The sequence below is a fragment of the Sceloporus occidentalis genome, unplaced genomic scaffold, assembly GCF_023333645.1.
Source record: "Sceloporus occidentalis isolate IW3139 unplaced genomic scaffold, rSceOcc1.0.p SCAF_1, whole genome shotgun sequence".
NCBI classification, from domain to species: domain Eukaryota; kingdom Metazoa; phylum Chordata; class Lepidosauria; order Squamata; family Phrynosomatidae; genus Sceloporus; species Sceloporus occidentalis.
Window position 1 is genome coordinate 50,106,942 of NW_028316981.1, and position 14,099 is coordinate 50,121,040.

The following is a 14,099-nucleotide window of genomic DNA, read 5'->3' on the forward strand; positions in this document are numbered from 1 at the left end:
GATCTGTACAACTAAAAATACACAAAATACAAAAGTTAAAACATATCATCAAACTATCAATAGAATTATGTAGTTAGAACCATGACAATTAAAAAGAAAAAAACAAACAGACAATGTAGGACATGATAAAGGCCCATTTCCTATTATTCAATTCTCAAAGGCATACTAAAACAAGAAAAGTCTTCACCTGCCATGGTGAAGGATATTAAAGAGAGTGCCCATCTAACTTCTCTAGGAGAAGAATTCCAGAGCCTGGGAGCAGCTACCAAGTAGACCACCTCCCTTGTTCCCACAAAGTGTACTTGTGTGGACGATGGGACAGACAGAAATGTATCCCTAGAATATCTCAAACTACAGGTAAGCTCATATAGGAGAATATGATATTTCAGATTACTTGGACCTAAGCTTCATAAGTCATAACCAGCACTTTGAGCTGAACACACAAATAGATCAGCAGCAGTGGAGCTGTTGCACCAAGGAAATGGTGCGCTCTCTGTTTCCAGGCCCACTTAACAATCTAAGCAAGCAGCTCCAGTCCCCAAAGAACTCTAAATACAGTCCAGAACTGGGAAACAATACTCAGCATCTACCAACCAGGGAAGGTGCTGGTGGTAAGAATAAATTCTCCAAGCTCTGGTGCCGTCAGACTTTCAGGTAAGCAAAGGCAGAAGTCTTTTATGTGCCTTGTGAACAGAGGCACTCATATGCAGTAATCCCATCTGATTCTAACTAGCTCATGTCATGGGAGCGAGTAATCTTCCTCCATTCCCCATTTACATGTGTTCTGCAACCCTTTCTTTTATGCACAGAATCTCCTTGATTGCCTCTCACCTTAAGGCATACCTTCTCCATTATGGCAAAGGTTAAGAAATTCTGGAAGACACTGCCTTGGAGCATGACATCTCTAGCCAATTACAGTATTTCTCTTTTGGAGGACAAACATCATTACTTAGAATCCTACAAGTATCACTTTAGTTCCACTTTCATCAGGAAGACTTAAACAGCAGCTACAATAACTTTATAACTCACAGTTATGAGCACTGCCACCAGGAACTCTGCAGTATAATTCTGGTGAGACAGTCTCCTACCCACTTGGTGATGTGTAGTAGATTTTGAGGCACTCCCTCATGACATTCCTCCAAGAAAGTAATAGTGCCATTCTATTCTGCTCTGGTCAGGCCCCACCTGGAATACTGTGTCCAGTTCTGGGCACCACAATTTAAAAAGGATGTTGAGAAACTGGAGCGTGTCCAAAGGACGGCGACTAAAATGGTGAAGGGTCTGGAAACCATGTCCTATATGGAATGACTTAGGGAGCTGAGGATGTTTAGCCTGAAGAAGAGAAGGTTAAGAGGTGATATGATAGCCCTGTTTAAATATTTGATGGGGCATCACATTGAGGAAGGATCTAGCTTGTTTTCTGCTGCTCCAGAGACTAGGGCGTTTATCAGACGGGGTCTTTGCAGCTCAGATCTGGGGCATCTGCGGATTGGGCCATTTGCATTCACGTGATAACGAGAATGTATTTTCATACCTAGTAGCTTTAAATGTGAGCCCCTTCCACGGGACTTCTGAACTGAATGGGGAATGGCTCCTCATTTTGACGCGTTTTGGCGAGTGCACCAAATAAGTGGATTGATGCGATTCGCATTGGGGCTCTGTTCGATCTCACTGCGAATTGGTCCGGTGTGGAATCCCAATTTGCTTGTGCTCCTGACCACCATCGCAAGACCCCCGGGTTGCAAATCTCCCATGATGCCCTGCTGCAATTTGCCCCATTTTCTTCCGGTGGCTCTTTTCGCTTTCAGGGCAACCGGGGCTGGGGAGCAATCATCGCTCCATTGGAGCTCTCTCTCTGCTTCCCTCCTCTTCCCCGCTGCAACTTTGGCAGGGCAGCCTGGCCAGCAGCGCTTTCTCCCTCCCTGCCTCTCTCTCTCTCTCCCTCTCTCTCTCACACACACATTTCTCTGGCAGCCAAATGCAAAGGAATCCTCCATGTCAGAGCCCCCATCCATTTCATGCACATCTACATCCATCCTCCTGTCAATCTCCTCATCTATCTCATATATGCACACACACACAGAGACACACATATATACAGACACACACACTCACACATATGTATATATACAGACACACACACTCACATATATGTACACACACACACACACACACAAATGAAAATACATTCTCATTATGTGATTTCGAATCGCCCCATCCGCAGATGCCCCAGATCAGACCCCGTCTGATAAACGCCTAGGACCCAGAGCAATGGATGCAAGTTACAGGAAAAGAGATTCCACATCAACATTAGGAGGAACTTCCTGACAGTAAGGGCTGTTCGAGAGTGGAACAAACTCCCTCGGAGTGCAGTGGAGTCTCCTTCCTTAGAGGTCTTTAAACAGGGGCACAGATGGTCATCTATCGGGGATTCTTTGATTTAGATTTCCTGCATGGCAGGGGGTTGGACTGGATGGCCCTGGTGGTCTCTTCCAACTCTATGATTCTATGAAAGAATCCACAAATGCAAAGAGCAATCTTGATCAATATAAACAAGCCACTTCAGGCAGATTTCACCTCCACTGGGAGCAAGTCTTTTGCCAACCTCATGAGTCTTCACTGCCTTTCCAATGGTCCTTTTCTTTGTATTACGACAGGGATCGCTCACAACAATACATTCTGTGCCTACCCACAGCCACTGTCAGGACTGCAGTAACAGATGGTGCATCCATGTCACTGAGGTGATTAATCCACACCAGTCAGTCCAAACCTTACAGGGGCTGAATCTTGTCCTTAAAACACATCCAGCATCTACAAGTTGTTCTATAAGCTAGAGCAGACTCAGGGTCCCAATGAAGTCAACCAGTTGCCATTAGAAGCTACTGGTGGTGGTGGTGGATGTTAAAACATTCAGGCACAATGATCCCATGAGCCCTGGCACCACTACATCCCACGGCAGTTCTGCCAGTAAAGTAGTAGGACAGGACCCACTCCTTCAGACGTGATGAAGGAATGTGACGGAAATTGCTGTAAGACTATTTTTGGAATGCCACACAGGCATGCATTTTGCAAACAGAAAGAAACAGAGACACAGAGAGAAAGTGTGGTAGTGGTCACATGCAGTACTGTTACCCCCTTTTAAAAGGGGACCTTCTTGGTGTGACTTTGGGAAGCTATATAAAAAGCAACTCCCTCTTCTGCGTGTGTGTGTGTGTGTGTGTGTGGCTTCAAGTTGCCAGCTGACTTCGGAGAACCCCATGCATTTCCCAAGGCTGAGGCAAGGAATACTAGAGGTGTTTTTGCCAGTTCCCTCCTCTGAAATACTACAGCACTTGGCATTCTCCCATCCAAGTCCTAACGAGGCTGATCCTGTTTAGCATCCAAGATCAGACCAGATCCGGTGCCTTCAATGGGACAAGATCCTTGTTTTTCAATAATAAAAGCTCAAAACATTCATAGAAATATAAATGCTTGCTTCCCTCAGTCATGTGCCAAAATGGAGGACCTTTTGGAGTTCCTGCCGGACAGAAACATAAAAGCTCAAAGCGCTCACAGAAATGTCAAGGCGTGCTCCTTAGCCCTGCTCGGAATGGAGGGCATGGGGGCACTCTTCCTCCCGGACAGAAGGGGGCCATGTAGGACGGGTCCTGGAAAAGGAGGACGACGCCTGGTGCCCCCCCCCCCCAGTCGGGCGAGAGAAAGCTCTTCCTCGGGGACAGGAGGCGGGAGAGGGGAAGAAGGGGGCAGCCTCCAGCCCCTCTGACCCCCAGGGCCACCGCTAGCCCTAAAAAGCAGAAAAGCCGGCAAGGACCCCCTCCTCACTCCCAGCCTCACTTCCAGGAAGGGAAGGAAGGGACGGGAGGCGGAAAGGAGGGGATCCAAAAGGGAGCCTGAGAAAGAGAGAGGGAGAGAAGGAAGACAATTCTCCCCCTTCATCCCCTCTCAAGAATCCTGCCACGAAAGCCCCTATCACGGGGCAAGAGGTGCTCAGAGGAGGTGCGCCATTCCTTTCTCCTGAGGCCGAGAGAGTGTGACTCCTGGCTGAGGAGCGGGGGATTCGAACCCTGCTCCGCCGCCCTCTCCGCCCCGCGGCTGGCTCTAGCGTCGCCCTGGGAAGTCGTCAAGGCCCACAAATAATGGGGGGCGAAGCCCTCTCTGCCTCCAGAGAAGGAAGGAAGGAAGGAAGGAAGGAAGTGCTCCGGGGGGAAAAGACTCCCCGAAGCTGCAGAAATTGAAGAGACGCGCCTGGAGCCCCCCTGGGGGGCCGCCCTTGGGCGAGTCACACTCTCTCAGCCCCTCAGAGGAAGGCGAAGGCAAAGGCCCGGCTGTGGGCCAATCTTGCCATGAAACCCCCAGAAAGACGGGAACGACCTGGAGGAGCCCCCCTGCGCCCCCGAGTCCCGCCCCAGGGCCCCCTCCTCCTCCTCCTCCTCCTTCCCATGACAGGGGCAAAAGGAAAGCTGCTTCGGCTTCTGGATCCACAAGGCAACGACCCCGACCTCAGGAGAGTCATTCCCCATCCAAACTCCCGAGGCGACCGACGGGGGACTCAAGAAGACATTGATAAGGACCAGTCAGTAGTTCCAAGACAAGAGTAAAGGCAGAAGGGAGTCGGGGGAGTCTGGGCTGCGGAGACTAGTGCCTTCCTCCTCTCCTCTCCTCTCCTCTCCTCTCCTCCAAGGCCCTGATCCCTCCTCAGAGCAGCAGAGGAAGGCACTTGCCTGCAGCCCCGGCGGAGAAAAAGAGGCCCTCCTGCTCGGCACCCCTTCCCCCATCTCCTCCTCCTCCTCCTGCTGCTGCTGCTGGTGCCCTACCTGCGTGGCTCATCTTCCGAAGCCCCGGAGAAACCCCTTCAGACCATCTTCTCCGGAGGCTAAAGTCCCGGCCAGGGCATGGAGGTCCCTTTCTGCTCTGGGCCGGGGGCTCTCCTTCTTCCCTGCCTGCCTCTCAGCTGGCCTCGGGGCCCAGGGGCCGAGCAGGGAGCTGCTGCCTCCTGGGGCGCCCGGCTTCCCGCCTCTTTCTCCTCCCAGGCATTGCCCTCCCTTCCCTTCCCTTCCCTGCTGCAGAGAGAGGAAGCCCTTTGGCTCTCCGGGGGAGGCAGGAGGGTGGGAAAGCGGAGCGGCGGGGCGGGGGCCCAAACAGAGGCACTTAAAGAGCCCTCTCCACTTTGCCTCAGGGCTTTCTGCTCGCTCTCTGCCTTCCTGAGGCTGAGAGAGTGCGACTTGCTAAAGGTTAGTCCCCAGGTGGGGGACCGAGCGGAGATTCGAACCCTGCCCCCCCCAGACTTGTGGCGACCCTCTCATGGGGCTTTCCTTGAGGCCGAGAGAGTGTGACTACTTCCTCCACACGCCCAGTGGGTTTCCTTGGCCGAGCGGGGATTCAAACCCTGTTCCCCAGGCTTACGGCGACCCTAAGGCGGCCCTATCTGTCATGGGGTTTTCTTGTCAAGACTGGTTCAGAAGGGCTTTTCCCAGTGCCTTCCCCTCAGGCTGAGAGAGTGTGACTTGCCTAAACCCCAGGGGGGTTGTCTCCAGAGTCTAACACCCAAACCATTACGGGGCCACACTGACTCTACACACACGAGAGACAAGCCAAAGCTCTGGAGATGGGCTAGAAGAAGATCATGCTCTCCAAGGGAACGCAAAACGTAGCCACTGCTCTCCTCCTGTCGCCCTCCTCTGAGGCTGAGAGAGTGTGACTCGCCCGAGGCCACGGAGCGGGCATTCGGTCCCCAGAGCCGGAGTCCAGCACTCGGACCCCTGCGCCGCAGCTGCTGGTTTGGCTTTGGGGGCATCGTCCTTTGCGAGATGGACTGGCCAAGTCCCTGACTCTCAGCCTCCTCAGGGAAGGAGGCCAGGGCAAACCTCCCCCGAAGAAACCTTCTTGCCAAGAGAGCCCCAGGACAGGGAGGAGGAGGAGGAGGAGGAGGAGGGGGCGCGGGGGGGAAGGGGAAATGCAGGGATTGGTGGGAGTAGTGGGAGTAGGAGTCGCATGGAGCCACGGCAGAGGTAGCGGTGTCGATCCGGGTTATTGCTCCAGTGTGGATGCAGCCACCACCACACTGGAGGAATAACCCAGTTTGGCATCGCTTTCAATTTCTCTCTGGCTCAAGGCTGCTATGGAATTCTGGGAGTTGGAGTTTGTTGTGGGGCCCAGAACGGAGCCTTGAGCCAAGGCAATGTAAAGCGGTGCCAAACCGGGTTATTCCTCCAGCGTGGATGCAGCCAGGGAAGGAAGGGCTGGGTGGCGGATGGTCAGGGGAGCCTTCCAGAAGCATCCACCAGGGAGACCCACCCCTCCATCCCCCACATTTTCGGCTGCCGATATGTTTTGCTTTACCTGAAATCCTGGCACTCCTCCTCCTGGGGATGATGGGACTCCTTCGGGGAGCAGCTGGTCCTGCGGTCCGATCCAGCCTCAGCCGGGGAAGAAGGAGGCGGCGAAGCCTTTTAAATCCCCCCCCCTTTTTTTAAGGCTCAGTCCCCCTTTCCCCTCCCTTCCCCTTCTTCTCTCCCAATGCCTCTTCTTTTCCTCCTCCCTTCCCCTCTTCTTTCCGCCCTCCTCTTCCTCTCCTCCTCCAGCCTCATCGATCACCTTTGGATGTCCAGGACTGTGGAGTACGGCCATTTTCGAGAAAGGCAAGCTGAGGCTAGGCAAGGGTTGCCCCCTTTTGCTCTATGCCTCTCCAGTTTGGGGAACTACCCTTCAAGGAGGATCTCTCCAGACAGAGCAAGGGTAACCAAAGCAGCAGCATCTGCACTGTGAAGAATGGACTTTAACTGCCCCAGATCATTGCAATGAGATTCTGGGATTTATAGTTTTGTGACATAGTTCGGAGAGACAAGGTGGCATAGTGGTTGGAGCGTTGGACTGTGACTTGAAGAAGGCCAAGGTTCAATTCCGAGCTTGGCTATGAAACCCATTAAGTGACCTTGGGCAAGTCACACTCTCTCAGCCTCCTCAGGGGAAGGCAGTGGCAAACCTCCTCTGAACAAATCTTGCCTCCCCAAACTTCTATGATAGCATCCTTGGGGTCGCTGTAAGTCAGGAATGACTGGGAGGCATACAACAACAACACAGCTATTTCATGTTCTCTGTCAAAGAGCTCCAGTGCCCCACCAAGCTACAAAATCCCAGGATTCCACAAGGATTTAGCCATGATAGTTAAAGCAGTGTCAAACTGCATTAATTCTGCAGTGTAGCAGAAGATGGAAACAGACCTGTGAGGGAGCTGGGCTTGTTTTAGCTGGAGAGGAGAGGACTGAGGGGCAACCTGGCAGCCATCTTGAGATATTTGAATGATTAGCAGCTTGGAAATGGAGTGAGCCTGTCCTCCTTTTCCAGGACATATCCTACATATCCAACCTTCTGTTCAGGAGGAATTCCAGAATGTCCTCCGTTTTGAGCTTGAGAAGCATGTTTTTAGATTTCTTATGAGTGTTTTTATGTAATGTTCTCCATTTTTCTTGAATGTCCTACATTTTACAGTGCCATGTCCTCCTTTGTGGTTAGGACATCACCCACTCAATTCAGTGGGGTTTACTCTTAGACTGAGAGCCTATATATTGCTTCAGAATAGCATAAATATCTGTCAGCAGAGTTATGTTTCACAACCCTTGTACTGAACACCAACATAGTGCAATGTATGTAAATAAGTGGTCAATATGCTTGGTTCGACAAACCATGGTATAACTGAAATATGCAGTGTGCAAAGGCAATTACATACAGTGTACAATCACACACCAGTCTGTGCATGTTAATGGACTACCACAAGCACAATGGTCTGCATGCGCAACTCCACTTACACCCTTATCAGCATGCTCTTACACATTGTCCAACAAGATAACATTTGAGTAGCACAACTTAGGTCCTCAGATGTCACTAACAAATCTCAGGTTTGTGGTGAGACAAAAGCTGTCTGTGGTGTCTGAATTGTATTGCCTGCTGCGTCCCTTATTTTAAATGAAATAATGCATGTCACCATCTAAACCACCCCCCTCCATTAAGTCCACAGTCTAGTCTTACCCAATTGTCTTGCTTGGGGAACTGACTAACTTCCAATTTCAGTTCTCATTCCCCCCAAAATGGATTATTAAGACTAATAATACCATGATGATAAGCAAGGTCAAAACACTAGAGAGAATGCACTTCGAGGGGATGGTTATCACTGGAGGAGAAAGAGTTTGGGACTAAACCAAACAAGTGCCTTTTCTACTGATGCAGCTGAACATAGCAGTGATCCTGTTCACAGAAAAGGATGTGAGGAGGAGGCACACTTGCTAGCCATTAGTTCTATATGCCATGATTTTTGAAGAATGAGAGAAACTTTCACATTTTCCAGCTAAGATAATACAAATTCTCCAAACAATCCCTTGTTAAGTTGCATCCACACTGCAGACATAAACCAATTTGACACCGCTTTAACTGCTCTGGCTCCATGCTATGGAATTCTGGGAATTGAAGTTTGTTGTTGCTCCAGAGCAGAACTTACATTGACCCTGCCTCATGGATTCGGTAGCCTTAAAACCATATAAACAGGTAGTTGTTGCTACACACTCATGATTTAGCCTGGAGAACGAAGTCAGCCGAGTACAAAAAGAATGAAATATTGAGACAGAAGTAATGCATGATGCATATTCACATAAAAGGATTGGCTAAAAATGACACCTTTTAAAATGATTGGCAGACCTGGGTCCCATTCTCACTTACAAATAAATCGGTGTGCGATCCAAATCGATGGATCGATTTCACAGTGGAGCATGGTTCCCACTACATTTGCCCTGATCGCATTTTTTCCCTCTAAAATAATCCACTTGTGGTTCCCATTCATGAATGAATCAATTCAAAATGATTTGGTTCCAGCTGGCTGAAGGGGAAATTTAAATCGATTCTGATCCACATGTGGTTCTCATTTGTGCAGATTCTATTTATTGAAAAAGAAGCGGGAAAAATCAGTGTCAAAATGACGCGGATTAAATGGGTCTAGCACATGGGCCCCCTCTTGGAATCGCTTCACCGATTTGGATTAAGTGGGAACCAGGGTCATTTGAACCAGGTGAAACTGATTCACAATCCGATTTAAAAGGTAGTGGGAATGAGACCAAGGACCCAAAAGTGATGAAATTATAAATTTTCACCTGAACACCTTTTAAACAAAATTGTTTATTGCAGAGGTGAGACTGTGCCTCAAAGCCCATTTCAAGACAAACATTGACTAGTTTACCTCAGATCAGCTTGAAAGCATTCAAACGGGGGTACTATGCCCTTACTCAAGTGCTTACAATATCAAATCTAAGACCCAATGAAGCCTATGAGACCACTCCCTAGTAAGAGTGTTTAGAGCTGCAGCCTAAAGTATCAGAGCAGGATGGAATAAAGCCCTTTTGGGAAACAGAATGACAAGTATTTTAGAACTGCAGCTACATATAGAGCATGAGACAGCCTTCCCTAACCTGATACCCTTCAAAAGATTGCAGAACCATGAGCTCACAACTTCCATCATCCTTAGGTACACAGCCATTGTGGGTGATGGACATTGTTGTCCAGTACATCTGGAAGATGCTGATATTCTATTGCATCTACACTGCAGGATTAATGCAGTTTGACACAATTTTAACTGGGATAAATCTCTGCCAGAGAGCTCTGGTGCAACAAATTTGAAATCCCAGGATCCCATAGGATGGAGCCATGACAGGCAAAGCAGTCTCAAATTGCATTAATTGTGCAGAAGGAACTATTTATCTTGTTTTATGGAGACCGGATTGACTGTGGGTCCAGTTCCAGGTATCCTCATTGCTAGGCATGAGCCTGGAGTCATCCACAGCTCCAGAATATTCATCCAATTGGCCATTGTGTTTATAAATAGCTCAGAGCAGGATGCTGGGTCCAAGAGTCAGTAGCGCCTTAACTTGTTTTACTGAACTGCTGAATATTCAGCAGGCGGATTTGGAGAGAGGAAAAAGTCCTTGATCACAATATCCGAGAACAACAGAGTTTATGTAGCGCTGTTAGATGTTCAGAGAAATCCTGTAAATATTTTATGTGCCTGGAAATTATTTGTGTTTGGTGGATTACGTGCTCCACTATAAGAATCAGTAACAAATAAGATTTCATCAGCAAGGTAAAAATGCACAGCAGCCTTGTTTCTTGCGGCAATATTTCATGTTTATTTCAGTCTAAAACATGGAACAAAGATGCTCATTCCTATCCCATTTACAGTGTGGAGGCAAAAAGAGACATCACATAAAACTATTCATTACTCTGGTTTCATTATAATCCTGATTAACAGCTTTTTATGGAAAACACACCAAGGGTACAGGAAAAGGTGAAGCAATAAAAAAGAAGACAAGAGATGAAGATAAAACCATTTAGCTGGGGCAAAGATAATTGAACCCCATATGTTATATGTTTAAAGCTTAGATACGGAATCCATCCAAGCTTTACTATTCAAAAATTATGAGTTTTATTCAGTGGTCCTTTGTGGCACCGGTGGGCTGTTATGGCTTGACAGTTCTTCCTAATGCAACTGTCTGACATGATATATATATAAAACACAGCACTATTATTTGTGTGTGTGTGTGTGTTTCCCCTATTGGTAACTTGAGTGCAAAATCTTAACTGACATATGGCTTTGACAATTGACTTGCTTTTGTGAAGCCTCAGTTCACAATATTCTGATATGCCCACAAACGACAAAGAAAAAAATGACTTGGGTACTTTTGATGTCAGGTATGCAACCCCTGAAAACCAGAAATGGACAAGTTTTGGGGGTCCAGGAACCATTTTTCCAGCCTCACAACCTGTGTGATGGGGATGCAACAACCTCCTTCCAAATTAAACCAGAAGTGACCCAAAGTATCTGGTTGTTTCCATTTTTAAAAATACACTTAAAAAAACAACAAGTAAACACCCTGCTTCTTTCCATTCTATTATTTTTTTAATTGCTAAACAAAAAGCATTATTCTTCCATGGGAGAGATTGTGAAAAAATTTTCCCCTCCAGGGGACTCCATCTGTAGTAAAAACAGCTGCGTGAATCCCTGCTCTGCCCTCAACAAACCACAACGCTGTCATCAAGGAAAGGAAGGAAAGAAAGTCAGTCGGAAAAAATAGCTTAACCCTGAAATGAATTCATTGAATGTATATGTTAAGAGTACTGAAATGCGCTCTGTGTGAGATAGTTTATCCTGTGCTTTAAAATAAATAAATAAAGTGAATAGAAATTAATAGATTGCACATATTTGCAAATATGAGCCCCTTGACTCATATGGAGAGCCACCATCTTCCCCATTTATGATATTTTTCCTTGTTTTCAGAAGGCTAGCCAATTGATGGCCCAGTAAGATGGGACATTGCCCAGATGGACACAAGGTTCCCACTGGTCTCTTTGGAAAGGAAGCCTGCTTTGACAGTCTGCCTCTGGGCAGAAATAGAGGCTTCTAAAAGAATAATATAGAGCCAAGTTGGCATTGTGATTTGAGCGTGGGACTACAGAGACCCAGATTTGGTTCCTGCTCAGCCATGAAACTCACTGGGTGACCTTAGGCAAGTCACACTCTATCAGTCTCAGAGGAGGGCAAAAGCAAACCACTCTGAACAAATCTTTCCAAGAAAACCCCATGATAGGTTTGCCTTACGGTTGCTGTAAGTCAGAAATGACTTTGAAGGCACACAACAATAAATCATAAATAATGTTCATGCCAATAGCTATTTATTTATATCACACCTTGTCACCAAAGAGTTCTAGGTGTAACAGAAATATACAAGCCTGTTGTTAGGTATCAATTTTTCTCCATTTTGTTTAATGAAGAGCTTTGTTTAATTTGTACTACCTCTTTCTTTGTAAAGTAATGTAGGCCCAGCAAAAGCAATCACCATTCAGTTCATTCATTCTTCCTCAAAATCTGTACTAGTTAATCAGTGCAGATTTCCCTGAAGACATGGAGCCCTGTCACTGTGCACAGTTATAGCACTATGATTCCACTTTAACTGCTATGGTTCCATCGTATGGAATATGGGGGTATGCAATTTAGTTAGATGCTAGGATTCTCATGCAAAGGATTCTAAATGTATCTTTCTAAATTGTAATTTCAAGTGGAACTGAAGTTCTATAATTGTGTGGCTGAAGGGCTTTTGGGCACTTTGAACTATCAGATGTTCTTTCACTCCATTGCAATTGCTTTGAGATTCATTCACCCAGCAATCTGCAGTTTAAATGGAAAGCTCCTACCCCTTTGTATCTCAGTGGCCTTAACCTAAACCCTAGTAAGCCTGCAACTATGCCCATATACCTTTTGTGGTAATCTGAGATTGTTTTAATTAAGAACCTGCACACATTTGTGTGAATGTATCAAAGGGCAGTGTTAATTGAAAAAGGGGGAAAGCCCACCATATGACATTCAGAAGAGAGGCAACATTGCATAGTGGTTTGAATGTTGGACTACGACTCTGGGGACCAGAGTTCAATTCCCAGCTCAGCCACGAAACACATTGGGTGACCTTGGGCAAGTCACACTCTCTCAGCCTCAGGGGAAGGCAATGGCAAACTTCCTTTGAAAAAAACCTTGTCAAGAAAACCCCATGATAGATTCACGTTAGGGTTGCCGTAAGTCAGAAATGACTTGAAGGCACACAGCAACAACAACATGACATTCAGAAGAATTAGATATCTACTAGCTATGTTTGGATACATTCACCCAAATCCAAGACAAATACAACCAAGGTTTGGACATGCCATGTAGGACTTTGGGCATTTCATCTTTGGCAGTGATTCCCCTTGCTCCCAGTGCCAGAGTGAGTTGATCACCTCTGGCAGAAAAAGGTAGAAGTGTGACAGTGTGTTCCATGTGGGTTTGCTGGTACCCCCTAAACTAGTCAGGTGTGGTGGGCAATAGTGTGCCACTCCCAGCCCAGTTGGCTTTTGTATGTGAAATGTTCTTTTTCTCAGTCCAAAATGTATTAGGCTGGCTCTGTCAAAAGTCTTCTTAGGCTGGTTCCACACTGTAGAAATAAAGCAACATACTTTAAACTTCATGGCTCAATGCTATGGAATTCTGGGATTTGTAATTTGTGGTGGTGCAGAGCTCTCTGCCAGGGGAGACTAAAATATCTCACAAAACTATAAATCCCAGAATTTCATAGCATTAAGACATGACAGTTAAAGTGGTGTCAATCTGTTTTATTTCTGCAGTGTGGATATACCCTAAGTTTCAAAAATGTGTGGCAGCAGCACAGGAATTGTGAGTATATGTGTGGGAGGGCAGAGCTTTGGGAGGTTCTTTTTTGGGCATTACAGGTCCCAGATTCCCAAAGCCAATAAGGCCAAAGATTAGGGATTCTAGGGCTGCATTCACACTAGCGTTATTGTGCCAAGTAGATCTGGGGTGATGTGATGATGCAGTATCAAATCAAAGTACCCATTACATTCACTCCAATAAAATATCTCTGTGGCAATTTAACCCTGTTGAAGTTCATATTACCATTTGTATCAATTTAAAATAGAGTAAAATTGCGATTGTCTTTTGGGTTTTTTTAAACTGTCAATCAAATGATGCGCATTTATGTCACACTGTTTGGGTGACTCCCTCCTCCCCCGGTCAGCCTCGGAGGATGACAATAGCAAGCCCCTCAGAACAACCCTGGGCAAGAAACCCTTGGATAGGTTAGCCTGGGGGTAGTCACACTCTCTCAGCCAAGAAACCCATGCGAGTTTAAAAGTAGGGTATAATTGCAAGATAATATATGTGTGAGAGCTTCGCACCAACTTAGGAGCAGAATCTGTTGTGGTTTTATTTCTTGGAAAAGATGAAAAAACAATACCTAACTCCCAGCCCCACTGATAGGATTTTTGAAAAAATATGCCAATCAAATTATGCACACATTTGTCATACCAGTGACACCAGTATTTAAAGGTGCTGTCTACTGTGGCCATGCAATAGTAAAGATGTGCATAAGCTGTTAATTTTTTTTTTAAGTACACTGTCTATCTAATGATGTTTCCAGGAGAATCCCCTGGCTATGGCTTTGGATTTGGCTGGCAGAGAGAGAGAGGGCAAAGGGGTGCGCTTGATTCCTCCCCTGCACATTAACCCCTCCCTTCCT

At 46.8% G+C, this 14,099-nt stretch overlaps 1 protein-coding gene across 3 annotated transcripts in view; it reads right to left on the bottom strand.

Annotated features, from left to right (window-relative positions):
- The window catches only part of FGD5 (FYVE, RhoGEF and PH domain containing 5), a 205,799-nt gene extending 200,787 nt beyond the window's left edge, over nt 1-5,012 (bottom strand). For all 3 annotated transcript variants that reach the window (XM_089520869.1, XM_089520879.1, XM_089520859.1), the window contains exon 1: nt 4,815-5,012. In XM_089520869.1, the coding sequence (XP_089376995.1) occupies nt 4,815-4,827 (13 nt within the window). In that variant the 5' untranslated portion in view covers nt 4,828-5,012. The remainder of the gene's footprint in view (nt 1-4,814) is intronic.
- Nucleotides 5,013-14,099: the final 9,087 nt, after the last annotated feature.